The sequence below is a fragment of the Penicillium bovifimosum genome (genome assembly GCF_028826915.1).
Source record: "Penicillium bovifimosum strain IBT 22155 chromosome Unknown utg000008l_segment0_segment0, whole genome shotgun sequence".
NCBI lineage: Eukaryota > Fungi > Ascomycota > Eurotiomycetes > Eurotiales > Aspergillaceae > Penicillium > Penicillium bovifimosum.
Window position 1 is genome coordinate 1,261,764 of NW_026622717.1, and position 24,906 is coordinate 1,286,669.

At 48.2% G+C, this 24,906-nt stretch overlaps 14 protein-coding genes across 14 annotated transcripts; 8 read left to right on the forward strand and 6 right to left on the reverse strand.

Moving 5' to 3' along the window:
• Positions 1–462: 462 nt before the first annotated feature.
• On the forward strand, positions 463–2,142 carry zpr1 (zinc finger-containing protein ZPR1; the record flags this gene model as incomplete). Its single annotated transcript, XM_056670902.1, has 5 exons — positions 463–602; positions 667–835; positions 893–998; positions 1,076–1,735; positions 1,802–2,142. 5 exons carry the CDS (start codon positions 463–465, stop codon positions 2,140–2,142), a joined length of 1,416 nt encoding a protein of 471 aa, XP_056517275.1.
• A 942-nt stretch (positions 2,143–3,084) lies between these two features.
• N7515_010160 (uncharacterized protein) lies at positions 3,085–3,737 on the reverse strand (the record flags this gene model as incomplete). The annotated part of the gene is made up of 2 exons (XM_056670903.1): positions 3,085–3,279; positions 3,333–3,737. The coding sequence occupies 2 exons, from the start codon at positions 3,735–3,737 to the stop codon at positions 3,085–3,087; spliced, it is 600 nt and encodes a 199-aa protein (XP_056517276.1).
• Positions 3,738–4,054: 317 nt separating this feature from the next.
• Positions 4,055–4,281, forward strand: N7515_010161 (uncharacterized protein; the record flags this gene model as incomplete). The annotated part of the gene is made up of 2 exons (XM_056670904.1): positions 4,055–4,102; positions 4,132–4,281. The coding sequence occupies 2 exons, from the start codon at positions 4,055–4,057 to the stop codon at positions 4,279–4,281; spliced, it is 198 nt and encodes a 65-aa protein (XP_056517277.1).
• An 8-nt stretch (positions 4,282–4,289) lies between these two features.
• On the reverse strand, positions 4,290–4,989 carry cyp5 (uncharacterized protein; the record flags this gene model as incomplete). Its single annotated transcript, XM_056670905.1, has 2 exons — positions 4,290–4,904; positions 4,978–4,989. The coding sequence occupies 2 exons, from the start codon at positions 4,987–4,989 to the stop codon at positions 4,290–4,292; spliced, it is 627 nt and encodes a 208-aa protein (XP_056517278.1).
• Positions 4,990–5,300: 311 nt separating this feature from the next.
• Positions 5,301–6,731, forward strand: N7515_010163 (uncharacterized protein; the record flags this gene model as incomplete). Its single annotated transcript, XM_056670906.1, has 2 exons — positions 5,301–5,485; positions 5,561–6,731. 2 exons carry the CDS (start codon positions 5,301–5,303, stop codon positions 6,729–6,731), a joined length of 1,356 nt encoding a protein of 451 aa, XP_056517279.1.
• Positions 6,732–6,965: 234 nt separating this feature from the next.
• On the reverse strand, positions 6,966–8,393 carry N7515_010164 (queuosine 5'-phosphate N-glycosylase/hydrolase; the record flags this gene model as incomplete). Its single annotated transcript, XM_056670907.1, has 4 exons — positions 6,966–7,375; positions 7,434–7,665; positions 7,715–7,869; positions 7,925–8,393. 4 exons carry the CDS (start codon positions 8,391–8,393, stop codon positions 6,966–6,968), a joined length of 1,266 nt encoding a protein of 421 aa, XP_056517280.1.
• Positions 8,394–9,381: 988 nt separating this feature from the next.
• N7515_010165 (E1 ubiquitin-activating protein ubaB) lies at positions 9,382–12,125 on the forward strand (the record flags this gene model as incomplete). The annotated part of the gene is made up of 10 exons (XM_056670908.1): positions 9,382–9,651; positions 9,737–9,907; positions 10,026–10,262; positions 10,326–10,450; positions 10,501–10,565; positions 10,615–10,894; positions 10,947–11,122; positions 11,184–11,296; positions 11,354–11,712; positions 11,768–12,125. Coding segments are annotated over 10 exons (2,154 nt in total), but the record flags the coding sequence as incomplete, so codon positions are not given.
• Positions 12,126–12,515: 390 nt separating this feature from the next.
• Positions 12,516–13,699, reverse strand: N7515_010166 (SDR family NAD(P)-dependent oxidoreductase; the record flags this gene model as incomplete). The annotated part of the gene is made up of 3 exons (XM_056670909.1): positions 12,516–12,673; positions 12,730–13,120; positions 13,172–13,699. The coding sequence occupies 3 exons, from the start codon at positions 13,697–13,699 to the stop codon at positions 12,516–12,518; spliced, it is 1,077 nt and encodes a 358-aa protein (XP_056517282.1).
• A 722-nt stretch (positions 13,700–14,421) lies between these two features.
• On the forward strand, positions 14,422–14,812 carry N7515_010167 (FluG domain protein; the record flags this gene model as incomplete). The annotated part of the gene is made up of 2 exons (XM_056670910.1): positions 14,422–14,466; positions 14,510–14,812. 2 exons carry the CDS (start codon positions 14,422–14,424, stop codon positions 14,810–14,812), a joined length of 348 nt encoding a protein of 115 aa, XP_056517283.1.
• Positions 14,813–15,002: 190 nt separating this feature from the next.
• On the forward strand, positions 15,003–16,134 carry N7515_010168 (uncharacterized protein; the record flags this gene model as incomplete). Its single annotated transcript, XM_056670911.1, has 7 exons — positions 15,003–15,058; positions 15,079–15,133; positions 15,200–15,287; positions 15,345–15,484; positions 15,541–15,615; positions 15,682–15,957; positions 15,988–16,134. 7 exons carry the CDS (start codon positions 15,003–15,005, stop codon positions 16,132–16,134), a joined length of 837 nt encoding a protein of 278 aa, XP_056517284.1.
• A 983-nt stretch (positions 16,135–17,117) lies between these two features.
• On the forward strand, positions 17,118–19,682 carry N7515_010169 (DUF3435 domain-containing protein; the record flags this gene model as incomplete). The annotated part of the gene is made up of 6 exons (XM_056670912.1): positions 17,118–17,413; positions 17,506–17,740; positions 17,815–18,137; positions 18,195–18,488; positions 18,546–18,583; positions 18,652–19,682. The coding sequence occupies 6 exons, from the start codon at positions 17,118–17,120 to the stop codon at positions 19,680–19,682; spliced, it is 2,217 nt and encodes a 738-aa protein (XP_056517285.1).
• A 249-nt stretch (positions 19,683–19,931) lies between these two features.
• On the reverse strand, positions 19,932–20,414 carry N7515_010170 (uncharacterized protein; the record flags this gene model as incomplete). Its single annotated transcript, XM_056670913.1, has 1 exon — positions 19,932–20,414. The coding sequence occupies one exon, from the start codon at positions 20,412–20,414 to the stop codon at positions 19,932–19,934; it is 483 nt and encodes a 160-aa protein (XP_056517286.1).
• Positions 20,415–21,870: 1,456 nt separating this feature from the next.
• N7515_010171 (uncharacterized protein) lies at positions 21,871–22,823 on the forward strand (the record flags this gene model as incomplete). Its single annotated transcript, XM_056670914.1, has 2 exons — positions 21,871–22,339; positions 22,396–22,823. The coding sequence occupies 2 exons, from the start codon at positions 21,871–21,873 to the stop codon at positions 22,821–22,823; spliced, it is 897 nt and encodes a 298-aa protein (XP_056517287.1).
• Positions 22,824–23,416: 593 nt separating this feature from the next.
• N7515_010172 (aminoglycoside phosphotransferase family protein) lies at positions 23,417–24,145 on the reverse strand (the record flags this gene model as incomplete). The annotated part of the gene is made up of 1 exon (XM_056670915.1): positions 23,417–24,145. The coding sequence occupies one exon, from the start codon at positions 24,143–24,145 to the stop codon at positions 23,417–23,419; it is 729 nt and encodes a 242-aa protein (XP_056517288.1).
• Between the last annotated feature and the right edge of the window lie 761 nt (positions 24,146–24,906).

Consider the following 24,906-nt stretch of genomic DNA (forward strand, 5'->3'; position numbering starts at 1 on the left):
GCTAACTACCTTGGCAGATGCTAGCGCCCGAATGGAGATACTCTCAGAGTTGACCAGGTCAAGTGAGGGGGATTATGAATGAATCATTTTCAGCACAATTTCCATTCTATTGTTTAATTCACGCATGGTAATCCACGGCGTTGGACATTTGTTGTTTCCACGATATAGATCTGCCATGTCGATCGCGACGTCAGAAATAAAGTTAGCGGCCATCTGGCACTATTACCTCACCCGAAAAGTTTGTCAGCTGCCCCTCGGTGGGTCACCCCGCGCAGAATAGGAAGGAATGTTCCCGTGGCTCAGAGTAACTTTTTTTTTTCGGTGTTAAGGATTTTTTTGTCCCAGCATAACTGCATTCATTCACAACTTCTTCATTTCCAGTTCCCATCGCTTTCGATTATCGGAGATCTTCATACCCTCTCTTTTACATCCTAGAGCTTCGTCACAAATCGATTCCACATTATGGTCAACAAGGCCGATAACGACGCGCTTGAGGCGCAATTCGAATCTCAATTCCAGAAGCCCGGTGATCTTGTCGAGCGTGATGATGATACCGGTGCCATGTCTATCGAGAGTCTCTGCATGAACTGCCACGAGCAAGGGTTCGTTCCCAGTACTCATTTTTGGGGGTTTCAGACTTTACTAACGTTTCATCACTTCACACAGAATCACCCGCCTGCTCTTGCTCCGTGTCCCCTACTTCAGAGACATCATTCTGGAGAGCTTCGAATGCGAACACTGTCATCTCAAGAACAACTCGATTAAGTCGGCCGGCCAGATCCAGGAGCGCGGAACCGTCTACACTTTGAAGGTCGAGAATGAGCAAGACATGCAGGTATGGACACCGAACTACCGCTTGGTCTGAAACTCGCTGACCACACTTGGAATATAGCGCCAAGTCATCCGTAGCGATGTTTCCAGCTTCAAGCTGACCACTCCACTCGGCAACGAGATCGAGGTTCCAAAAGGAACTGGTCAGCTTACTAACGTGGAAGGCAGTAAGTGAAGCTCCATCCCATGAGAGCCCTTTTATAATCGGAATTGGGTAACAAGAAGCTGACCTCATACTTTATAGTGGTCCAATTGATCCACGAAACCCTCTCCAGCGAGCAAGAACTTCGCAAAGACCAAGCTCCCGAACTTTACACTGCCCTCGAGCCTATCATCGCCAGCCTGAAGAATATTCTAGATCGCCAGGACGCTTTCCCCTTCTCTATCTCCCTCGATGACCTCACTGGAAACTCATGGATTGCACCTAGCAGCAATGATCGTGGCAACAAGTACACGCGCCGTGAATACCCGCGTACCCACCAACAGAACGAGGAATTGGGCATTGCCGCCGACGCGGAAGCTGTGAACAACGAGGACACAGCGTTCGGCGAACCAGAGGATCTCGACATCGTTGATGGCCAGGTCTACACCATTCCTGCCGAGTGTCCCGGTTGTTCAAGGGAGGCCGAGGTTAACATTAAGAAGGTCAACATTCCGTACTTCAAGGAAGTCCTGCTGTTTGGCACGAACTGTGGAAACTGTGGTTACAAGTCCTCTGCTATTAAGACCGGTGGTGAGGTCCCTGATAAGGGCAAGCGCATCACCCTCCAGGTCCAGAACGAGGTGGATCTCTCCCGCGACATTCTTAAGAGCGATACCGCTGGGCTGATCAGTCCTGAGTTGGATTTGGACGTCCAGCCTGGAACTCTCGGTGGTCGTTTCACTACCGTTGAAGGATTGCTAGGTTAGTTTCTCGTTTCCCTTTGTTGGGTCCGACCTAGGCACAGAATCAGCTGACAATTTTCTATAGTTGAGATCAGAGATCAATTGAGTGGTGCTATCTTCGATGTTGATGACTCCGCGAACGCCGGAGGTGACGGCATGGAGCACTCTGACAAGGATAAGTGGCAGCGATTTTTCAATCGTCTCAACCAAGCTATCAACGGCGAGCTCAAGTTCACCATTACATTGCAAGACCCGATGGCCTCCAGTTACGTCCAGGACCTTTGCAGCCCGGCTGTCGATCCCCAAATTATCATTGAGGAGTATACCCGCTCTGCGGAGGAGGAAGATGATTTGGGTCTGACCGACATGAAGACTGAAGGTTACGAGCAGGATGCCGAGAAAGCCAAGGATGCTCCTAAGGAATAAGCAAACACTTGCGCGTTATATCCGGCAATTGTTTCTCTGATGATTTATATGCATTTCATGAGTTTTTGCGAATTTTCACTTGGTGGCGTCCGTGATATGTACTTTTTACTGCTGTGGTCATTTAGATACCCGGTCCCATAGGGCACATAGGGAGAAAACTATACAATGTTGCTTCATGTGCCATTATACTGCCTTTCTGTCATCGTAGAGCTGCGGTTTCTGTGGACATTTGACATGGGGTACGAGGAAAGCAAACCGTCTGCAGAACAATAAGGAAGGGAAAGGGTATGGGTAACAAACAAAGCAACATCACACATACCTAAATCAAACACGATGGCCGCAAATGGAAGCACCGCTATCTGATGTGGTCTATCATGCATAGTTGTATTCTCATGGTTGAGAGTTTTCAATATCTAACAGGACTCAGGAGGGACCAAACCGACCCAACAGGAAGGACCGATCAGTCTATAGTATTTGTGGAATTATACTCCAGGTAAGCAAATTGCCACCGAAGTAACAGGAACTTTTGTTCCTACTACTATGCACGGGCGGGGCTTTACTGTGTATGTTTGGGGTCCCCTTTGACCAAAGCATAAGGGAAACGATGAGAGACTATGACTTCCTGATCGGGACTAGCACTATATACCGAGATCAGGCCCACTTTTTATGGTTCTGACCATTCGATCCATTCAACACGTAGCCCACCATCTGGGAGAAACTAAAAATCCGAATACTGAGAGAGAGAGAGAGAGAGAGAGAGAGAGAGATATTCATTTGCCCGATGTACGGTTGTAGCTCGCTCTAAATAAGCTGCTATGCGGAATTGCTGTCAGGCCTACCTGTCCACGGATAGGTAGGTAGCCCATACCATGGAGGTAGTAGGTACCCCACAATGCTACCTGTAGTAGTCCATATCCACAATGGTCGATCAAGAACCACACTTTAGCTTATATGATAAAGCAACCAACTCGGGCTCATCTTCCCCAAGTCCAGTGCTACTTGGACATCCTTCAGCCAACGAGTTACCGGAACAGAATATCCTAGCTCGGAGCAATGGCGGTCGTATACCGGAGAAGAGTTCAAGCGAGAACGACTGTCGTCCACCTCAGACTTGTCAATGATCGCAGCGATGAGTACCTAGCCAAGATAATATCATTTAGTAACTATCAAAAGCTCTGCTTTCCACTCACTTTCAATGCTTTGGGTGTGTTGCACTTCCACGCTTTAAATATATCTTTTGCAATGTTGAGAGCCTTAGTGTGTTGGGAGCTTGGAGGCGCTGTGTCGGGATAGGCATTGAGGATGACCGCATTGATGTTATTGAGGTTGAAGTGGCACAATACGTGCCATTTCACCATCCTATCGTAGCGCTGTCTCGCCGGCAGTTCACTCTCCTCGTATCCGGCCGATTGCTTCGATGGTATACGGCGGTTATATGCCCTCCGTTGTCTGGTGGGATTTGTGCTTGGTGCACTTTTCGGTTGATTGACAGGCTGAACCGGCGGGATATCGACAAGGAGAGGGTCCATACCTTCTGGTACCGATCGGATTGGTCTGGTCACGCGATTTCTCGGGCCACGGTGGCCTAGGACCATGTGGTTTATTGTGGTCTGCTCACTGTATCTTGCGCTCGAGATTACCTACTTGTGAGAATTGCAGTCCGATGTACTGCATAAGATCTTTATCTCTATTTCTTGAGGTATGACTTCATCTACTTCGGGAATATAGTATTGAATCATATTCTTTTGATTGCCTTCAATGCCTCGATGTAAGTTTGGCGAGCGCTGCTTTGTATTGCTTTGGACTCTCGAAGAGACCGATTCAGCGCGTTGGAACTTGCAGAACCTTCGTGCTGAATCGGGATTTGCACCGAAGGTGCCAACCAACCTGCACGATTGATTTGATGTCCGCAATGGCTGCCGAGGAGGCCACATATGTGCGGCGTCACCTGAAGCTTCTGGTATGGTGAATTGGGTATAGCCAACACAGACGCGCTTTAAGGCAGCCAGGGTCGGAGGGCGTGGATGTCATTCCGGGTTGAGCTTCGGTGGGATCAAGGTTGAGAATTGTGCCCATCCCGAGCGTGGCTTCCCGGGCGTGATTCAAGATAATGGAGCTCCCATGAAGATATTGGAGTGACCAGATGCTCACTTGGCAAATGGATTGGCGTGGATAGTAACATTCTTGATCTTGAATGGTTCGAACTCATCGCCCTCCTTAGGTTGAGAAACCTTCCCCTTCTTGTCAACCTTCACATTCGCCTTCTCCAGCTTTGTGAGGACATCACCACCTTCATCCTGGGCCGTCAAGTTCAACACCTTTCCAAACACAGTACTAGCACCATCAAGATGTGGCGCCGCCGCAAACGTAATAAAGAACTGACTGCCGTTGATCGTCGCACCCGTTGCGCCCTGCGATCCCGGTGCGGTCCTGTCCTTCGCCGGGCGAGATGCCATGGACAAAATGCCTCGCGCATTGTGTCGCAGTGATGGGAGGTGGATTTCTTGGTTCATGGCCGCGGGGTGGTAGATCGATGTGCCGCCTTTCGGGATCTCGAAGTTGAGCATTGGTTTCGTAGATGTGTCTCGCGCGACGGGGCCGAGGGAGATGTCTCCACCCTGGACCATGAACCCAGGGATAAGACGGTGGAAAGGGGTGTCGTTATATGCGCCGCATGCGCAAAGGGCGAGGAAGTTCTCTGCGGTTTGGGGTACTGCTTCGCAGAAAAGCTCGACCTTGAGGTCGCCTTGGGTGGTATGTAACTGGTGAGGACATTAGAATTTGAACATGGAAGAGCTGCATAGACGCTGTAGCTCCCTTAGAATCGTAACTTACCGTGACAGACATATTTGAGGGTGTTATTCAAGGTGATGATGTTGTAACAACCGAGACCAGCTATGGCATCGAAAGGCCACCCCGATTATCGTGCTGAGTCATCATTCTTATCGCATCGCCGGCAGGTGCAGATGTTTGGATGCCAGTCCTTCCCCTTCAATGCATGTGCAATTGGCCAATTCGAAGTCCAGACACATAAAAGGGCCCAGGAAACTTATTTCTCGATTTTCCAATCGTCAATCTTAGCACAGCGCGAGCACTGCCATATCCTACCTCGCCCCTTCGTCAGCTCCAACCAACTTGATCGCCAACATCTCAAAGCAATGAACAATCGGCCTGTGGAACAGGCATTGAGCACGTTGGTGCCAACCCATGCCAATGATCTCCCGCAAGAACTCCTGAGCTATGCAATGTCCCTAGTCGCACAGTCCCGAAGCTTCTCAAGCAGTCTGAAACCCGAGGAGGAAATCGCTCGACCATATGCCTGTGCGGAAATCGCCTGCAAAAGGTATGCCATGAGCCCGACCTATGGCTATTGCTATACTAGCGTAGTATACTGATTACCTGTGTGTATCATATATAGGTTGTCAAGAAGTCTCAAACTGCCTCCACTGCTCGGACGTCCGCCATGTCCTCCGCGCATATACAAAAAGCTTTATGCATACCTTGACCGGTCTCTTACAGCGAGCTCTGCCAATATCAAACGTTCAGCGAGTGTGTCAGTCCCTGGAACACCCTCGCGCGCCCGTTCAACACAGACTACACCGTCGAAGAGTCCCGCGACTAGGGGCACCCCATCCAAGGCAGTCGCACCAACCCCGAGAGGGCTACAAAACACGCCCTCGAGATCAACACCTTTAAAGCGAAGCATGAGCACCGCCAATCTGCTCGACAGTCCCTCCAAAACGGCAAGGAAGGCTTCAACCACTCGGGCCCCGAATGTTCAAGAATCAACAATCATTCCAGATGCTCCGGCTTGGGTCATGACAGCCATCCGGACAGTGTGTAAGATCCTTTCAACGCCTGCTCCGCGCACAAATACCTGGTCCAGGCCTCCGATTTCGCGTACTTTGCCTCCGCACATCTTTTCCGGCGTCTCGTCTGTGCTCTATATTACGTCGAGCATGTCCAACGACGAGAAGGGATGGGACCGGGAGAGCCTTGATTTCCTGGAGCCTATCGTAAGTATCGATGGCTCCGACAAGGACGATGATTTTAAAGAACTTGTCTACGCTCTGGTTGTGGCAGTATATTTCCTTGTGCTCGCCCGCCGGCGTAACCCCGGGCCGGATGAAGAAGCAGATATTGATGCGCAGAAGATGGAAAAGAAGACCTATATTGAAATGCGCCAGACGGCATTGAATAGCCTTGGATTGAAGAATGACCGGAGGCATCGCGATGATGTTGATCAATGGATCAGTCTCATCATGAAGCACAGCTGGGCCGATGGTCAAGAATGGTTTGAGAACATCCCGTATGCCGGACATCTCTTTGGTGAAGACGAAGAAGGCAGGTCGTACCAAGATATGGATGAGGAGGACGCAGTACTTAGGGGTGTTAAGCTCCCCAAACGTTTTGCAGCTGGAGGTGGCACTCGTACCTCTCAGTCCGATCAAGCTCCGCGGGGCGGCCTTTTGCCTGGCCTGGGGACAATGATGCAGGATCGGGTTGACTGGCTGAGTGACGATCGTCGAGAGGATTATGTAGAGTGGAAAGCGGGTATCATGGCTCGCATTGAAGGTGCAGCTGCATGATCGCTGTCACATAGTGATTGTTCAAGGAGAGGCGCAGATCGCTTTAATTGATACCCTAGGAATTGGACCAAATGCAACTCATACTCATTGAGCATATGCTATCTTGGCTTCGTCTATTATGTTCTAAATGTATGTTCCTAGGTTGCTCCCAGAGCAACCATAATCTCCCCGGTCACCAATGCAGCAACCCGAAATCCATGCGCCGTCAATGAAACTAGAACCTATGAATTTCCATCAATACCAAATGCTCCTCGTCCGATGATGAGGGATAGATTCGTTCTTCTCCGCCTCCAAAGTCTTCATCGTGTCGTACAAGAAGAAGTCGATGAGGATTGCATTGATGCCACATGCCTTTCGCGGTTTCTCTGCAATCGCCAGTCCGTTTTCCGAAACTTCGGTTTCCCCGTTCTCGTTGTCGTCTGAGACACCCTTAGTAGGGGCCTTTTTGCCGTTCATTTTGACTTCAGGGTGTCGTCTTTCAATCTCCCTCTTGATCAATTCAACACACCAGATACTGACTCCACGAAGCTCGATTTCCCAATCCGACCCTGGCTCAATGGGCTTCAGGCTGCGGATGTGGTGGTCCAGTTTGGGCGCGTATCGAAGACAGTTCAGCTGATGCAGCATCTGCGGGATGCGGTAGTCTAGACTTCAGGATTAGAGCGGACTCCGGGGAAGAATGGGAACATAGGAAAGCCATACCTGCGAACATGGTGATCTTGTCAATATCGTGGAATTCGCCAAAGTCTTCACCATTGAAACACGCCCATATATCGGCAACTAGGATCTGAGCACGTTTGTAGAGTCGGACTCTTTTGCCGTGGAAGATCGCTTCATCGCGGAAGCAGGCAAAGTGCTCTGTCACTAGATTGACCAGTCCTGCAGCAGAGAGGTTGGCACTATCAATGCAATTCGCAAAGCTTCCGCCGAATTCCTTATCGTTGGTTAGTATTGTCGCAGAGAGCACGTGGCAGGGGAAATACCTCGCAAAGGACTTCGCCTGCTTCGCGTAGGCATTGCACTCGTTCTTTAAACATAGGGATTTCTTCGTCCGTTGCAGATCGGAGTACATGTTTCAGTAACTCCTCCGTGCACTTCTCTTCGTCCACCCAGAAGTCGGGCGTTGTGATAGGAATACCTGAGATGTTCTGTTAATTGCCATGTCGAAAACGGCGTTCCAAGCATAGACTGACCCTCGTCAAGCGCTCTTTGTAACGCAGCAACCAGACTCCAATAGCCAGTCCAGACTTTGCCACGATACTCAATACAGAAACGCTTCGGCTGCTCTTCCTCCGCAGACCAGAAACTGAAGTTCAACAAGTCCATGGTGAAGATGAAATCCACTGTACTTTCATCCTTGGTTTTTGGGTGCAACTCGTGCTCTGACCAGGTATGTGTGGAGTATTCTTTCTTCTGCATCATCCGCCATATGGTCTCGGCCGCCTCTTTGGTGAATTCGCGGCTGACAGCAATATCAATGGCATTGTCAAAGACATACTGCGCACCCTCCAGCACTCTCGTCTCCGGCGGGGCATCAATTGGTTTTGCGCCCAGTCCGAAATGCTGGCGCAAAAGCTCTACCAGCTCAGGGTCTGCTTCATCGTCGGAGTTTGCCTCAACTTGGCCATTTTTCTGGGCTGGAATTGGGTCCAATGATGGCATGGTGTTTTATTTGCCTTTTGGACTTGATTGAAAGACAGATTGATGGTAAATTATTGGGAATCAGGGGTATCTCCTTTGTTATCACCTGGGAGATTCTGCGGTGAGAAGGGCAATATCGGCAATTGTCCCACCACAACTTGGATGTCTGATTCTCCTGAGACACTCTCAGAGACAGGCAGCAATTTTGAGATTGTACTCGAACACGACAACCTCCTCAACTCTTGTGTGTTCTTCTCGCCACTCTGAAAATTCAACCCGATGGCCTCTCGATAGAATCACGGGTTAGGTAAGCAGGTACGACGGTCGATAAGCCCTCTGATTGGACACTTTCAGCTTCCATCGCATTACGACCTGCTCGACAGATGTATCAGAAACTACAGCGAACAGTCGAAATCTGAGGTCTCTATGTGCTCGGAGCCTCGGCCGAACGAGGTTGCGGCGAGTCATCCCGGCATCCGCAAGAAGTGCCGAGCTCCCGCCGTCAAATCGACGCCAGCCTTAGATCAAGTGCCGGACCGCCGTAGACTACTCGAAGTCCATCACTCTGAGCTTATGCTAATACAGGCGACAGCTCAAAAGACAGCTTAAATGGGGAAAGACTCACTCGCTAGTGAGATTCTTTAACTCATACAAGGTAGTCTATCAATACACTATGGTTGCACAAGGTTAGGGATTGAAGCAGGCTGATCCTGCATTCGATGTACAGGTAGAACTGTACCTGAATCACAGATAACTATGATTTGTTGCTCTAGAGGTTCAATTGTCAGTCCTATCTATCAAGAATTCTGTTGGCGATCAAAGATGAGGAACAGTGAAGTACTGCACGTAGGTTGCCGCATAGAATGCACCGGCAATCGTATGTAACAAGGAAAGGATGTCGACAGTGGAGTCAATTGCAAAGAAATGGTTATCTTAGCATAGAATAAATAGAAGAAAGAGTTGAGAGAGCGAAGTGGGTGTTCCTTGCGGTCCACCTAAATAATTGAGGCTCCCCAGCAAGTGCCGTCATCGCCAATCGCCAATCCCCACGGCCACTGTTTCCGGTTCACTTCTCTTCCTTCCACTTTACTCTCTTTTACCCTTATCCCACCCTTTGTCTTTATCCCATTTTTACGCGCCTACGATATCTTTGAGATCATACACAATTGAGATCATACACAGCACCACACCTGATCGCGATCATTATCTACTGCCCGCCATGCGGGATAGCTCTCTCAAGCGCTCCCTCGGAGCGGACCTCACCCGGTCTCTCAAAGAGGTACGAACAACCATGTGGGCGTGAAGCCCTGGCATACGCGTGCTAGCTTGCAACTGTTTCCTAACAGCTCTCTCATCACGTATAGTCACGCGTACTTCTTGTCGGCGCAGGCGGCATCGGCTGCGAGCTACTGAAAAACCTCGTCCTCACCGGGTTCGGCGACATCCACATCATCGATCTCGATACAATTGACCTGAGCAATCTCAATCGCCAGTTCCTCTTTCGACACGAACACATCAAAAAATCCAAGGCTTTGGTATGTCCATCCGATTGTCCTGCGCGGTTGCGCCGCTCCCTTGGGCGCGCATTTAGCTTGTCTGAACGGGCCGGCAATATTGCATGCAGAATACTGAGACGTCAATGCTTTTGTCTAGGTTGCCAAAGAGGTTGCGCAAAGGTTCCGAGCTGATGCGAAGCTCGAGGCTTATCATGCGAACATCATGGATCCCCAGTTCGACGTCCCTTGGTTCGAGTCCTTCAAGGTTGTGTTCAATGCGCTAGACAACATTGCCGCGAGACGCCATGTGAACAGGATGTGTCTTGCGGCCAATGTTCCCTTGATCGAGAGCGGAACTACGGGTTTCAATGGCCAGGTGCAGGTTATTAAAAAGGTAAGCCTCTCGCGCGATGCTACTTATTGCAGCTTTGGCCATTGCTAATGCGCCTTCGATTAGTCGGAAACCGCGTGTTATGATTGTACCCCCAAACCAACTCCCAAGTCGTTCGCCATTTGTACGATCCGCAGCACTCCCAGTCAGCCGATTCATTGCATTGTGTGGGCGAAGAGTTTCCTGTTACCGTAAGATGGATATCTCATTCTTTACGATTTCAGTGCTTACTATCGATCAGCGAACTTTTTGGGAATAGCGAAGAAGCGGCACCTGAGATGGACACCACGACAGACGCGGACAATGGTTGGTTATATCACATTGGTAGCTTGATGCATAACTGACATCCAGCTAGCCGAGGAGATCGAGGAATTGCGGAAAGAAGCGCTTGAGTTCAAAGAGCTGCGAAAATCGATCGATACTGAGGAAGCTTACCTCAAGATTTACGATAAAGTCTTCCGAAAGGACATCGAACGCTTACAAGGTATGAAGGATATGTGGAAGACACGGACGCCACCACAGCTCCTTGATTTTGCGCAAATGGAAGAGCAATCTACATCGATTCCTCCGACCATCTCTACAGAAGATCAAAAAGTGTGGACATTGGCGGAAAATCTCACAGTCTTCAGAGACAGGTAGGAACAGCTTGTCCTTCACGATGTATGCCAATTTTCTGACCGGTCTTAGCTTGAAACGCCTCAGCCGTCGCTTTAGGGATCTCCAAGCAAACAACCCTACGGACGAAGCCCCCGTGCTCACATTTGATAAGGATGATGTGGACACTTTGGACTTTGTTGCCGCAGCAGCTAATCTTCGGGCTGCTATTTTCCATCTCGAACTCAAGTCTAAATTTGACGTCAAAGGTATGTACAAGGTTTCTTATTTCTCACTCCAGGACGCTCGTTGTTGACAATCCTTTTACAGAGATGGCGGGTAATATCATTCCTGCCATTGCGACCACCAATGCTATGACAGCTGCGCTTTGTGTACTTCAGTCGTTCAAGGTGTTCCAAAACGACTTAGCGCATGCCAAAACGGTAAGACTTCTTCAGTGGGATTGCTATCGCGGTCAAGACTGACAATTGATTTTGAAGGTGTTCCTGGAGAGATCTGGTGCTCGTGCAATCAACTCAGACTCATTGAACCTCCCAAATCCCAGTTGCCCTGTTTGCTCCCCCGTATTGGCTCGGGTAGAGATTGATCCCGAAACAGCAACCCTTGGACACCTCGTTGAAGACATTCTGCAGGGACAGCTAGGTTATGGAGAGAATACTAGCGTCACAACAGACACCGGTCTAGTGATATATGAAATCGATTTTGACGACAATCTAAACAAGAAGTTGTCTCATTTCGGCATCAAAGGCAATAGCTTCATCACGGTCAGGGATGATAATGACCCAGAAGCAAATGAGCCAGACCCTCGGGTCGACCTTAATGTGATGATCATTGAAAGGTGGGTGTCATTCTTTGAACTGTTCTAGACACATTGACTGATTCTTGAATCGCAGAAGTGAGCCACCCTCCACGGACTCGAAGCCCGCAAAGCTGCAGAGTGTGGTCGAAATCCCTCTCAAGCCTAAGAAGCCGACGCCCGATGCTACAGCAACGACAGATGGCGCAACTGCGACTGGAAAGCGCAAGCGTGAGGGCTCGAGCCCTGGTCCGGAGCCAGGTAGCACCCATGATACCAAACGACTTGCTAGTGCTTCCGTTCCTGCCTCAAGTGGTATTGATGCCACCGTTATCGATGATGAGGAAGGCGGGAAGCGCAAGCATGAGGGTTCAAATGAACCCATCCCTGACTCGAGTGGCATGGCAGCCATCGTTATCGATGATGAAGATGGTGCTATTATGATCGAAGATTGAGTGCTTTAGGCATACTTGGCTTCATCTGCCACTCCGAGCTCTCATTCACATACCTTCACTGTACCGGCGGCGTATTTAGATATCATTTGCTTTCTCTGTGCCCTCGAACCCTTTTGTATTATATGGCATAAAGGCGAATTTGCTTTTGGTCAAGGCACTCTGCGGAAATCACAGCTCGGCGAACACGCTTCGAGTATTGGCTGGACAATGCGATCATAGGATTTCGTCAATCGCAAGCTGGCGCTCTACATTGTTATAGATTAGAACTGCACAAGATAGGTGTCATTTAGAAAGCTTCCGTACTGGTCAGGTCCTTGTTGTTGTTCCGGAACGATAGGTTCTGTACAAATACACTTCCTCGTTGACTATTGGCTCATTTCAAGCACACAATCAAACGGCACTCAGCCCACCATCGAGATTCAGCACACAGTTATTAGCATATTCATTCTGTGCCAAGAAGACAGCTGCATCGGCAATCTCACGGGGGTCTCCAAATCGATGCAGAGGAATCAGATCCTTCAGTCTGGTTATCTCTCCTGGTGTGAAATCTTATACAACTGTCAGCCACACCCAACAAGAAAAAAAGACGAGAGATCCAACATACCTGCAATCATGGGCGTCTCAATATATCCCGGCACAATGGCGTTTGAACGAATGACAATGTCCTTCATTGAAGCCGATGCCTCAACAGCCAATGACCGCGTCAGACCCAGAAGCCCAGCTTTTGACGCAGCGTATGGAACCGCCCCGGTTCCTCCCTTGAGCGCAAGCAAAGAAGAGACATTAATAATGCATTTCGAGTGGGGCTTGGTCCCCGCAGCTTGAGTTCGATTGCGCATGCGGCTGCGGACAGAGGCACGCAGTAACGCCCGTGAAGTGAGCATTGCGCCTTCGAGATTCGTGCGTAGGATCATAGAGATATCTGCCAGCTCGGACCGTGGTAGGATATTTGAGATAGAGATCCCTGCTGCGTTGACAAGGATGTCTATGTTTGACTATATATTTGTTAGATAGAGTATATGTTCTGGGATAAAGGAGTAGCTGACCATTTCCTTCTCGAGTTCACGCATCCATGGCCCGGCATTTGAGACGTCGCCGACGAGGAGACGGATCTTGCCTTCATTGTCTTGCTGGCTGTCTTCTTCTGGTGTGCGGGTCGCTATTGCACTGGTGCTGTCGTCGCTGCCTGGTAGCGTGCCTGTCAGAGACTCGAGTTTTGTGGCTGCTTCCTCTAGGCGGGCTTGTGATCGGCCGACGAGGGTTATGGTCGAAGCTCCTTCTTGTAGAAATCTTTCGGCAATGGCGAAGCCGATGCCGGATGTACCGCCGGTTATCATGCAGTTTCGGCCGGCGAGTCGGTTCCCAGGCTGAAATGAAATGCCATTGTCGCCTTTATTTGGTTGGGATGAGAATGATCGCAATGTATATGTCAGAGAAGCATTGTTTGATACTTGCTGGCCGCTGATGTAGCGTATATCCCATATATTAGATGGTCTTGATAAGGCACAAGGCAGCGATGGAGTCACTCGCCAGCGAGTTAGAGGAGCTCTTAGGCTTCCCGCACTTCTCGCCATGTCGACTTGTCTTCGAGTTTAAGTCACGAGCTCAAGTCACGATACCGGCAGAACTACGGAGTAAGTCTGGGTGACGATGAAAAGGACACGGTTGTGCGTGGTCTTTGGGTCACCAAACCGTGGTGTTTTCACGCGCGCGTGTCCGTGCTTTCCACTATCCCTAGTTAGGCATAGTGTCAGATTTTACTGCATACACCGAACTATACCAACTCAAGAATATGAGCATGGCGCGTACATCAGGAGTCGGCGATAAAGAGGGCCAGTTTTTCCCTCTTTGTTTCTCTACTCTGGATCCAAGTCTCTTATCGAAAACATTTTTACTCTAGACTTAACTTATCGGTTTTTTCGTTTTCCTATTATACCACCGAAACGTTCGATGAAGCGCATAGGTGATTTCGATTAGAATAATTTTGTTCATCAATCGGATGCGCTAGTTAATAGTGCATTTACTGATGCTATAAAGAGACATCTAAATCGGAGAAGGGAACATTTTAAGAGGTACTTGTGCCCCATATTCCCTCTGAACGCTTAGTCCCTTATTAACCCATTATTATAGGTTTGTGACGCAGTTTAAGCTACCGGATTACGAATACTGGCTTAAAAATGTTACACTGAGGCTGATTGAGGGATCTCTTCGATGGTATCTTGATATATATAAAGTGAAGTATCAATCGGGGTTTTTGGTCTTTGCTCGATTTTGGAGAATGTACTAGCGTGAGGAGATGAGTCGTAAATTTCCTTACGAAATAGGGCGCAATATAACGATGGTAAGTCAACCCTTAGACTAAGATAAGCGAATTCTTACCTAAGAAGCTGGTTTACACAACCCTCACGGATGAATACGAGCTTAATATAGGTGCGAAAGCCCAGCCATTAGTCAATATTGACGACCTGTTATTCACGGTATATCATCTCCTAGCTTTCAGCAATCTGTCTTTTCCTATATTCCGATATCTATTTCAACTGAACACCCTAAGGAAAATGATGACTTCGATATCCGTCCGGCCCGGCACCCTCGTGGAGTCTTTAGGGTATATAAGACATAACGATACACTAAAATATAAAGATATCGAGCTATATATAGTGAAAGATCCTAAAGATCTAAAGGGCTAGGTCCTACTTATAAGGGTTAAGCATAGACTCAATAAAGGCAGAAGGAACAAAGGTGTCCCGTAAGTCTCAACCCTGATAATTATAGCCTTGCCACTGATTTACGGAAGACCTGTCTTTACCTATACTGAAAGGAATGATAATCTCGGTCTTTGTGTCATTTAAGACATACTAATGTATGCCTACCTTAACGATGCCTTTGCTAGCGACTATATTAAGGAGCCTCGAGATATTTAGCGCCTTACGGATGTGCTAGACCACCGCCTTAGTACCCCTATTCATTTTAAGGAGAGCGTTAAAGATATACCAGTTTTTAGACGTGCGGTGAAAAGCCTCGAAGGAACGTAGGTGATATACCCGATACTTGCCTTTCAATACAGCATGGTATAGGAGTACGAGAAAGACGCTAGCAAAGCGGCAGGATTCAGAGAAGGGGGATCTCTCTATAAATATCGAAAGGGTGCTGCCGTAAACTTGAGTATGACTTACTGGTTCTTATGAAGAAGGAGAAGTCCGAACTGACTTCCGCCTATAGGGCACCTCGACGAGTATTCACGTAACATAATCATAGGTCATCGGAAAGGCGGTACTTTTGCCTACTACGTCTCTGTTAGGGATAACACTCAATCTGCTTTATGGAAACCCCGGCGCGCGATGCTTTACTCAAACTGTCTAGTAACGTAAGCTTGATACGGGATGCCTCTATACCGCAAGCTCTTACCGATAGCTAGAAACACGGTCTCGAGAAGAACCTAGAGCTTGCTAAACTTAAGCAAGCAAGGAAGGCTCTTCGAGAGGAGCTTATTGTAGATTTTCACTAACTGCAAAAGGCAAAAGGGTCTACGCGCCACGATAAATATCGAAAGCTTTAGGGTCGGGTTAGAGCAGTGCGAAAAAGACTCTACGACGATACTAAAAAGACTATGTATGACGAATTATTCGGGAATATTAGGAATCAAATCATTGAACAAAATCACCGGGGCAAGCTAGTTAAATTTAAACTAGAAACCTCCTATATACAACTAGAAAGAAGAGTTCTTACTGAACTTGAGTTTAAGAACAGGGATATAGACTCTACCGATGATACAGAATTAGTGGAGGACCGTATTAAATCATTAGAACTACGCCTTAGACTGTATAAGCTTAATGTACCTAAGTCATTGAAAAAGCGAATATAGTTCAGTGATTCTATACAAGAATCTAAGGAGAGCTTCACCGACTCTACTGAGAGTAGTACTAGTCTTAAGTGTCTAGTGTGCTTGGGACGCTCTAATATCGATCCGAGAGTGCGGAGGTACTTATTCTGCCGAAAAGACGCGCTATAGCGACATTTCAGGACCCATAGGTTACCAGAGACCTTTCTAAGGGGCCGCGTATGTGATTACCCTGGATGTGACTTTGTGTTATTTTCGCTTCCAAAGTATATGCTTTACTAGAAGAAGAATCACAATATTTTTCTTTAGAACAGCTGAGATTTCATTAACCGATGACGCTAAAAGGGTTAATCCGCATGGCCGATTACTAGCCCCACCTTCCTAATACGAAAGGGATACCTTATCCCCTGCGTTTCACCAATGCGGAATTGGATGGGTTCTTTGAACAGGAACACTATGGTTTGACCTGAATAAAGTTGTGAATCACTGGTAAGAGAGCAGATCGGAGTCGTTAGTGAAGATGGTTAGATTAACAAGGATCTTTTTGAAGAGGCTATTCGGAAGTCTGCCGAGCTCGAGATCTCTCTCATAGCTAATGCGGAGGGTGACAAGGAGGATATTGATCTCCTGAGGAAGGGATGGCCATTTAGAGATCGCGAAGAGATTAACTCTAATAAGGTAGCAGACGGCAAACGGGCTTCCAGAAATGGCCGCAAGTGCGGCCGTTTTAGGCCGTCGATTTGCCAAATTTCCTGCCACGCACTTCTATCTTTGACCACGGCCACGCGATCTCCGCTTGGCGCAGCAACAAGCACCCCTCAGTTTTCTAGCGTTCCCTGAGGGTGTTGCGCCTGCATCTTTGGTATCCACACTTGGTACTCAGGCTGCGGTTTTCGTTCAGGAGTAAGGTCAACGCTGCGTCCTTCTTTCCTCCCAGGAGCCTTTTTCACCATGGCACTGAAACGCTGCGCTCAATGGAAGCCTCATATATGGGCCCTTCCCTGGTGTCTTCTCGGACTTTTGATGTTTGACACTCATTCAAAAGAGTTTGCCCAACTTCTTTTTCCTTCCCTGGCTCTCTTTTGCTCTTTTTTTTTTTTTGCTAAGAGCAATTATCCCCAACTCCTCACTGGACGATTCCTCGTTACCACAGCATGGCTCGTTCACGGCGAAAGGCCAACTCACCTCCGTATGAAGATGAACATCTCAGCTCCGACAGCTCCGACGATAGCGGCGATAGTCAATATGATACGGATCTCACAGAGCCTGATTGCGAAGACGATCAGCTGAAGGATGCAGGTGATGTCGCGCAGCTCTTTGCAGACAACGAGCATTTGCCAGAATACTATCTGCAGCAACTTGAGCAGTTTGACGAGTCCGTTTACACCCAAGAGGATTACAGCAAAGGCACTGTGTCTCTCCTTGACCAAGTTGAAACGAGATGGAATCAGTGCGTCACACTTCTTCGTTAGGAATCCTAGCACCCTCCGTCTTTCACTCCTAGTATTTGTACACACTATGACTAACTAAAAGCCGTCTCAGGTTCTGTGCATGTATTCGAAAAGATCCTCAGCAAGAATTCTTGAAGTTATCCGTTGGCATTTTGTATACCTTTCTGGATTGGGCTTTGAATCAGCGACGAGGGAAGAATGGAAGACGACTACCTGGAATCAAGCGAAAGAGCTCGCTGGAAACTTTCTGGAAGGTTTTTCGACTTGTTTTTGAAAGAGCCACATCTGGCAAGATTGAAAATCGCATGAATCGACAGATGCGCCGGGTAAGAATCCCTCCTTTGCCGAATCACGGCAAAGCCGCTTTAAACCGTATAATTGGTACTAACCAATCTTCTAGGTCATCCGAAAGTTATCCCGAAATCATAAGTTATCCTGCAAGGGCCGTGAAAAGTCCACCATGTACGTGGAGGACTTGACAATGGTCGTCGAGACCGCGATCAGTACCACAAAAAAGAAATTTGGACATGGGAGGCATCGTATCGAGCTCTGCCTCTTCTTGCAACTTGCTGGCCTCACTGCCAATCGTCCTCAGGCCATATTGAATTTGATGTACCGTCATATTCGAGTCAGCCTGCTCCGAGATCCGCAAGGTGGCCCACATAGAATCGTGATTGAGTTCACCTTCGAGTTCACAAAAGGATTCCTTGGCACGAAAGATGAGTGAGTGATTATATTAGGAACTTACTATGGTCTTCAGGATAATTAACAAGCACGCAGAAACACCTATATTCTTCCTGAGATAATTTTTGACCCATCGCTTGTTCTCAGCCCACATGTCTCTTTACTAGGCTTGCTCTTCGGGGATCGTGCTTTCAAACGGGTCGAGGGACAGGAGGTTTTGTTCTCCGCAGATCAGCTCCCTCGTCTAAATATTCCGGAAGATTGTAATGAACTTCCATTACTCCTCGATCCGGCTTTAGACGATGTTCCAGTATTCCGGCAAACAGAACGGTCGTTGCAAGGAATGAGTATCTCCCCCGACAAGCCTCTACCATACTCTACGCTGCTCCCGTAGGTCAAAACAATTGGAGTCATCACTGGGTTTCGACAAGTTGCTCGCCCTTACAGCTTGCGATATGGCGCTGCCAAAGCGTTGGATAATAGCGGTAAATGATTTTGCATATATATATCGTGCGCAATCACGACTTGCTAATCATGGTTTCTTTTGTTTTAGGTTCCGTGAGCGACTCTCTTCGTAATCTGATTATGCACCATGCCGATACTCGCACCTTTCTGAAGTACTATCTTGATAGGAGGATTGATAAAAACCTACCTGCCTTAATTCGCGGTCTCAAGCCAGATGAGGATATCATGCACGCAGCCTGCCGAATGAGCAGGACCATCGACCCAAACCGGCCGCAAGACCTGACGACTGTGCAATCGTCCTCGGTCAATCAAAGGCCGGAAGTTCTAGCACTGGTCCAGCGCCGTGACGAGCTACGTCAACAACTAGGCCGACCCCTGTCGCGGCATCGAGGCACTGTCAAATACGACGCTTATAGAAAGCTGAATCAAGAAATCAACGGCGCGAGAGAACGGGCCAGAAATGCCTTGCTGTCACAGCTTCAGGAGAAATACGACCAAGAGCAACCTATGCTGGAAGTTCAACGACAGCTGTCCGAGGCTACGCTTGAAAAAGCGGTCAAAACAAAACTGCAAAGATCAGAGGAGCTTCCTCCACCTCAAAAGCGTCTGATCGAATGCCTATTGAGTCTGCCACCGCCAACTTTGGATCAAGAGATGCGTCGGCGGACTGAAGCAATCGATGCGGTCGCTGTTTATTGTCAATTTGAGGAAGGGGAAACGTGCCGTCTGCCGCGCAACAAACGTTTTGAGACTGACGTGGTCGAGCTAGATGGTCCTGGCAATCACCCCTCAGAAGATGAAGCGACCGAGAGCAAGTCTCAACCAGATTCTCCTCTTGAGGCTGCTTTCCGATCTATCATGAAGGATCACCGACCTCTGTTTTGCTTTATTTGTCTAGGACAAAAAGAACTGGATATGAAGAAGCGTGTGCAGCAATTTGCATCGCATGGTGATGTTTCGAAGCATATCAAGCGAAAGCATCTTCAAAACATTGCAGCTGGCACCGTAATCTCGTGCAATATATGTGATCAAAAGTTTGATAAAGTTATGCACTTTCAGCGCCATGCAATCGATTCTCACTCGACTGTGACGGGGTCAGTGGCCTTCAATCATCAATGAATGACTTTTTCCCTTGGCTTTGTATGAACCAAAATCGGATCTAGTGTCTACGTCATATGCAAGGATAATCAAACGGCTATAGCTGTAAACGAGGACGACGCAATTAGATACTGTAATATCAAGCATGAGGAATAAAACATGTAAGCAAATAATCCTTGATCTCTGTTCGTCACTTGTTCAACAGTCGCCAATAATACTGATGGTGAAACCCCGCAGGCGAACACCAAAATCATGTTCGAAGCCAGATTATCAAGGCTTTGGCGATTTTCCTTCTAAAAAAGAGGCACCGTTTGGTCGATCAGTGTTCTGAGCGATAGATTTCCGTCTAGAGCGGGTCGATGACCTCCTGGGGACGACGAAGCTAGTTGACATTTGACTAGCTTCATACACTGCTTCCATACACAGCTTCTGTGTGCTCCTCAACTGGACAATTTGAGTCAAAGGATCACGATCGCCGTCCTTGACTAGAGAGATACAGGGGAAAACGGTGAGAATGTTCGCGTCTCGAACAACTTGATCCTGCCTATTTGGGATCGCATTATCCCCGGGGAAGCGGAAGGGCTCCCAATCGTCATCCTCGAAATCGACTAAATCGAATGCTGTTTCATATCTCAACTGAGCTCGCTGGATTGGGAGCCAAAATTCAGCAGCTCTTTGTACAATTTTCCCAATACTTATGCGGATCGCATCATGCTGGGTCTCTGAGAGCAATGCCCACAAATATGACGACATATTGCGGATCACCGTCTGTATCCTTGCCCGGAGAAAACTTTCTTCGGCGCTTTGATCTATTGAGAGAAGAACACGTCGGCAGAAACTTTCCTTCTCGGTATCATTCTCGGCGAGGTGACTGAGGATTCCGTGGATCTCTGAATCTTCCGGTAAAATGTAACTTGGCCGGAAGATATGTTTGCAAATCTCTCTTGACAGGATAGCCAGAGTCATAGCTAGACGCATTCCTTTAGCTCCGAGGGAGTTTGAGGATACTAGAGGGACATGTTGGGCAAATTTAGCATTTTCGACTCGGAGCTTGTCCCAGATCGATTTGTCCTTAAGATTGAACGAATGAGTGGATCTGTCGTGAAGCGGGTTTACATATACACATACCTTTAAAACTTTCTCATCAAGATCCTCCCTCAAAATGGTGAATATCTCGCTTAAAGCAAAGCTCCACAGACCTGAAAAGTCCCTCGATCTGAGCGAGATGTATTAGCGTAAGAACGTTGCTAAATGCCCAGCATAACTTGCATTGAATTTTCATCAAGCTCCAATTGCTGAACAGTGAAGCTTTCGAGGTCACTGTCCCTGGTAATTTTTCGAATGCATGCATTTGTTTTCCTATTAAACTAACATCTGCACGTCGTTGAGCCTTACTCTGCACTTGATGCGGTCGTGGTCTATCTGTTGACAAGATGCGTGACAGGCTGTGCACAACTACATTGAATACTCCGTCTCGAGGTTAGCAATATTTCAGCGCCGTGACGGTGTCGATTCAGACCCTGCAAACATTTAAGAATATTTGGATAAACCAAGTATCGCCTGGTCACCGCTTAAAATTAGACGCGCCTTTATCAGAAACCTTCATGTTATGTTGATTTGGCGTAGGCGGGTGTGATGCAATCGGTAATATCGTGATGGTGTTTTAAATAAACAATGGCAAGCGTGGCGTTTCAATTCAGCCTATGATGGACGTATAAGTAAACGGCCCAAGAATAAAATCAAGACTTTCTTTGATGTAGAATATGTACATTGAACCCCTGATATCTTGGGACGCTCTCTGGACAGACAGTGAAATGAGAATAAGGTACTCTTGCTTGCAGTTTACACGTAATGAAAGCAGTGGGAAGATGTACTACCGATAATTGAGCACGCTATTTCCAAACCACCCGGAACTGAGGTCAGAAATCTTATGGGGAATGGGAAACATGTCGCTCGAAGATCAAAGATAGCTATGCTATCATCGACTCCATCCCCGTCGCCGCCGGCGCGAGATTGTCAATCCACAACTAACGCCATTCTCCGGAAACGGAAAATTGTTCCGCCGAAGTCATGATCTGCTGACATAAGCCAACTATATCAAGCCGATTTGAGATGGTCCCATCAGCTTTGTTTCCTCATCCAACAAGTAACCTCATCCAAGTCGCTCACACATCATTTAGCAGGCCTTAAGGAAGTCAAGCAAGCCGAAATGACAAAATTCTCTTCAATTGCAGAAAATCTGCCCGATGAGTCGGTGCGGGAGATGAACTTTCTCGACTCTTCCTTCTTCAAAGAGCCCAGCAAAAGCCTTCCGACACCAGCACAGGTGAGGGCTTTGTCGACAGACATCCACGCGAACCCACAACCGCTGCCTGTTATCTTTGAAGAGTGCGAAGTCTTCGTCAAATTTGGCCCATATGTCACGGTCGCAGAAGCGCAGTGCCTTTGGATGATCAAACGGACCTTTGGTAACGAAATTCCGGTCCCCGAAATTTTTGGGTGGCGAGTAGACGAGGAGAACTATGTATTCCTCTATATGGAGCTTATTCAAGGACAGACGCTGCAGGATGGCTGGAATGAGCTCGATAGCCAGGACAAAAGCTCGCTCTGCGATGAGCTATGTAAAATAGTCAACCGTCTGCGCCGACTTGAACAAGATCCTTCCGATCAGTATATTGGTACGTCCCGGTCAAACTGGGAAGGATAGTATTTACATCTAATCGAATCTTTCCAGGTTCCCTAAGGCACCAACAACTTCTGGATTATGTTTTCCAGTCATACCCGAAAGCCGGGCCTTTCTTGACCGTCAAGGATTTTAACGACTGGTTTTCCTACTTACCACAATCATGGCTTCCTGCTTCGAAGAAATACAACGACCCCTACAGGTCTTTGTTACCGGACGATGGAGTCATTAAATTTACCCATGGCGACCTCCACCGAGGGAACTTCATTATCTCTTCCAGCAAACCAGCTCGGATCATTGCTATCGTTGACTGGGCACAAGCGGGATGGTATCCAGACTACTGGGAGTACTGTAAGGCACTTTACACTTGTTGGTACGAGGACGAATGGCGACGGGACTGGGTCGACAACTTTCTAAGCCCACGCTTGCGAGAATTTGAGGTCTTCGCAGAGTACACAATGGCAATGGGCTCCGTATGAACCACTTTTACCTGGGAGTGAATGCTGCTCATTGAAGGAGGAGTAAGCGTACTTGGCAGAAATTACAAAGCGGCAGAAAAAACCAGGTGTAACAGCTATAGAAGGTAAATCTCTTAGTGGGACCCTCTGCAGTGAAACTGAATAAGCCGAGTAGTTTAGCGAGATAAAATGTATTGACCAGCTATGACCGTAGATAATAAAGGACATGTAACAAAAGAATGTATGTGCTAAGCTGCATTTAACTTCTTCGCCACAGGGCGTCTTCCGTCAACTGCATGTATTTAAAGCCAACTCAGGATGAAGTCAACGTCTCCCGGCGGGCTGAAGACCGATTCCATGGCTTGGGGGATCACGTTTAGATTGAACAATCTGAATTGCTTCCGCTGCAATGAGACCTCTGGAGACTAAATGGCGGACGAACTCCATGGTCGGTCTCGTGGAGCAATTCGACCTTGACCGGTTCATGGACGAGTCACTTGCTTTCGCAGATCAACGCTTGCAGAGCACTGAGTCTACGCCCGCAAGCATCAATTACACTGGTCGGCGTATGTGACTTGCGAAACGCCTCTTCAGATTTCATGGTCTCGATTCTGTCACGAAAGGCTGAGATCCGGAATCATATGCTCTCTCCCTCGCCAGAGAAGTTGTGGCTCGTCCAGTCGCCTCCAGAGAGTTTGTTCCGCTTTGAGCTCGTCGTCATATCTCTCCATAGCACTTTCCAATCCATCATACCACTCTGGCCGATCTATCTGACCGTAATGTGCCTTAGTATACTCCCAATATTCTGGGTACCAGCCGCCAAATTGCCAATCAACGATCGCAGAGACCTTCCCATTGTCCACCATGATATTCCGAGGGGCAATATCTGCGTGGGTGAAGCAGCTTCGATAGCGACGGGAGTGGCATTTGGTGACCTCTGGCCCGATTACTTCGTTGCAGTCCTCAATCGGAACGTTCGCTCGAAGGTATGAGTGGAACCCTTTATGACTCGTAAACGGCCCAAAAGTATAAGATCCAACTCGGTGATCCAGGGCCTCGTTGAAGCTTGCCGATGCAACTATCCCTTCTCGCGGAGGTTCTAGTTTCCGAAGTTGACGGATGTAGCCCGCAACCTCGGTGATGATGTATTTCTTCTGGTCTTGCGACAGATGACCGCGATACCATGCTGCCTCGAGGCTCATTCCACGGACATATTCCATTTCAATATAGATACCATCATCGTAATAGTGGGCGTTGATTACTTTAGGCACAGGAACTGATGTGTGCTCAGCGACGTATTTCAAGGCCGCTAGCTCCGCCGTGGCACAAGGCCCTTTGATCATTCTGCTAGGGCTGACTCGGACTCCATGCGGTCCGACTGCTCCAAAGAGTTTCTTGCCAATCCATAGTCGAAGTGGAAGAATACCACAACTTTTGTGGTGTTTTCTCTTATTAGCCATGGCTCGCTTGGTTCGGCGGATGAGTCGTATTAACAGTTGATCAATGTTGTCGCGTATGGTTGATGGAGTGACAAGTGGCGGAGGAAGGTGGAACGAAGAGAGCCGATCAGGACCACCACATTCGCGGATATTGGTATAGCGCTCGAGCTTATCGCTACGGTGGCCCCAGGGCCAAGCTAGCTATTTCTTTAGTCCGACCGATTCCACTGTACACAGTATTAGAATGTGTATGGTTTCGGCTAGTCCAATAGGTATCCCATCTCATTACCTGAAACACTGTACTCTCAGAGAAGCGCTCTATCCAGGGCGCACGATGGGTGGTCTAGATCTAGATCCTTGGGCGTATAAGGGCGAGTAGATGACGACGGCAATATTTCAACCAAAGAGGAGAGCAGCGCCGTCCGGCTTGGGGTTACGGGATCGCTTCGGAAACAAGAAACATGTGGTTCAGCGGCGGCTCAGGTGGGAGGAAAATGCAGGACGAGGAAGACAATGATTGAGCGACGATGGGTCACAGTCGGGGCGGTAGGGGCATGGCGGTCAGTTGGTCCTTTTTAGGGTTAGCGCGGTCCGTGAGATCGCGTCAGGGAATGTTCAGCATTAACGTGTTTTATTAACAAATACTTATACTCATTCAGACAATA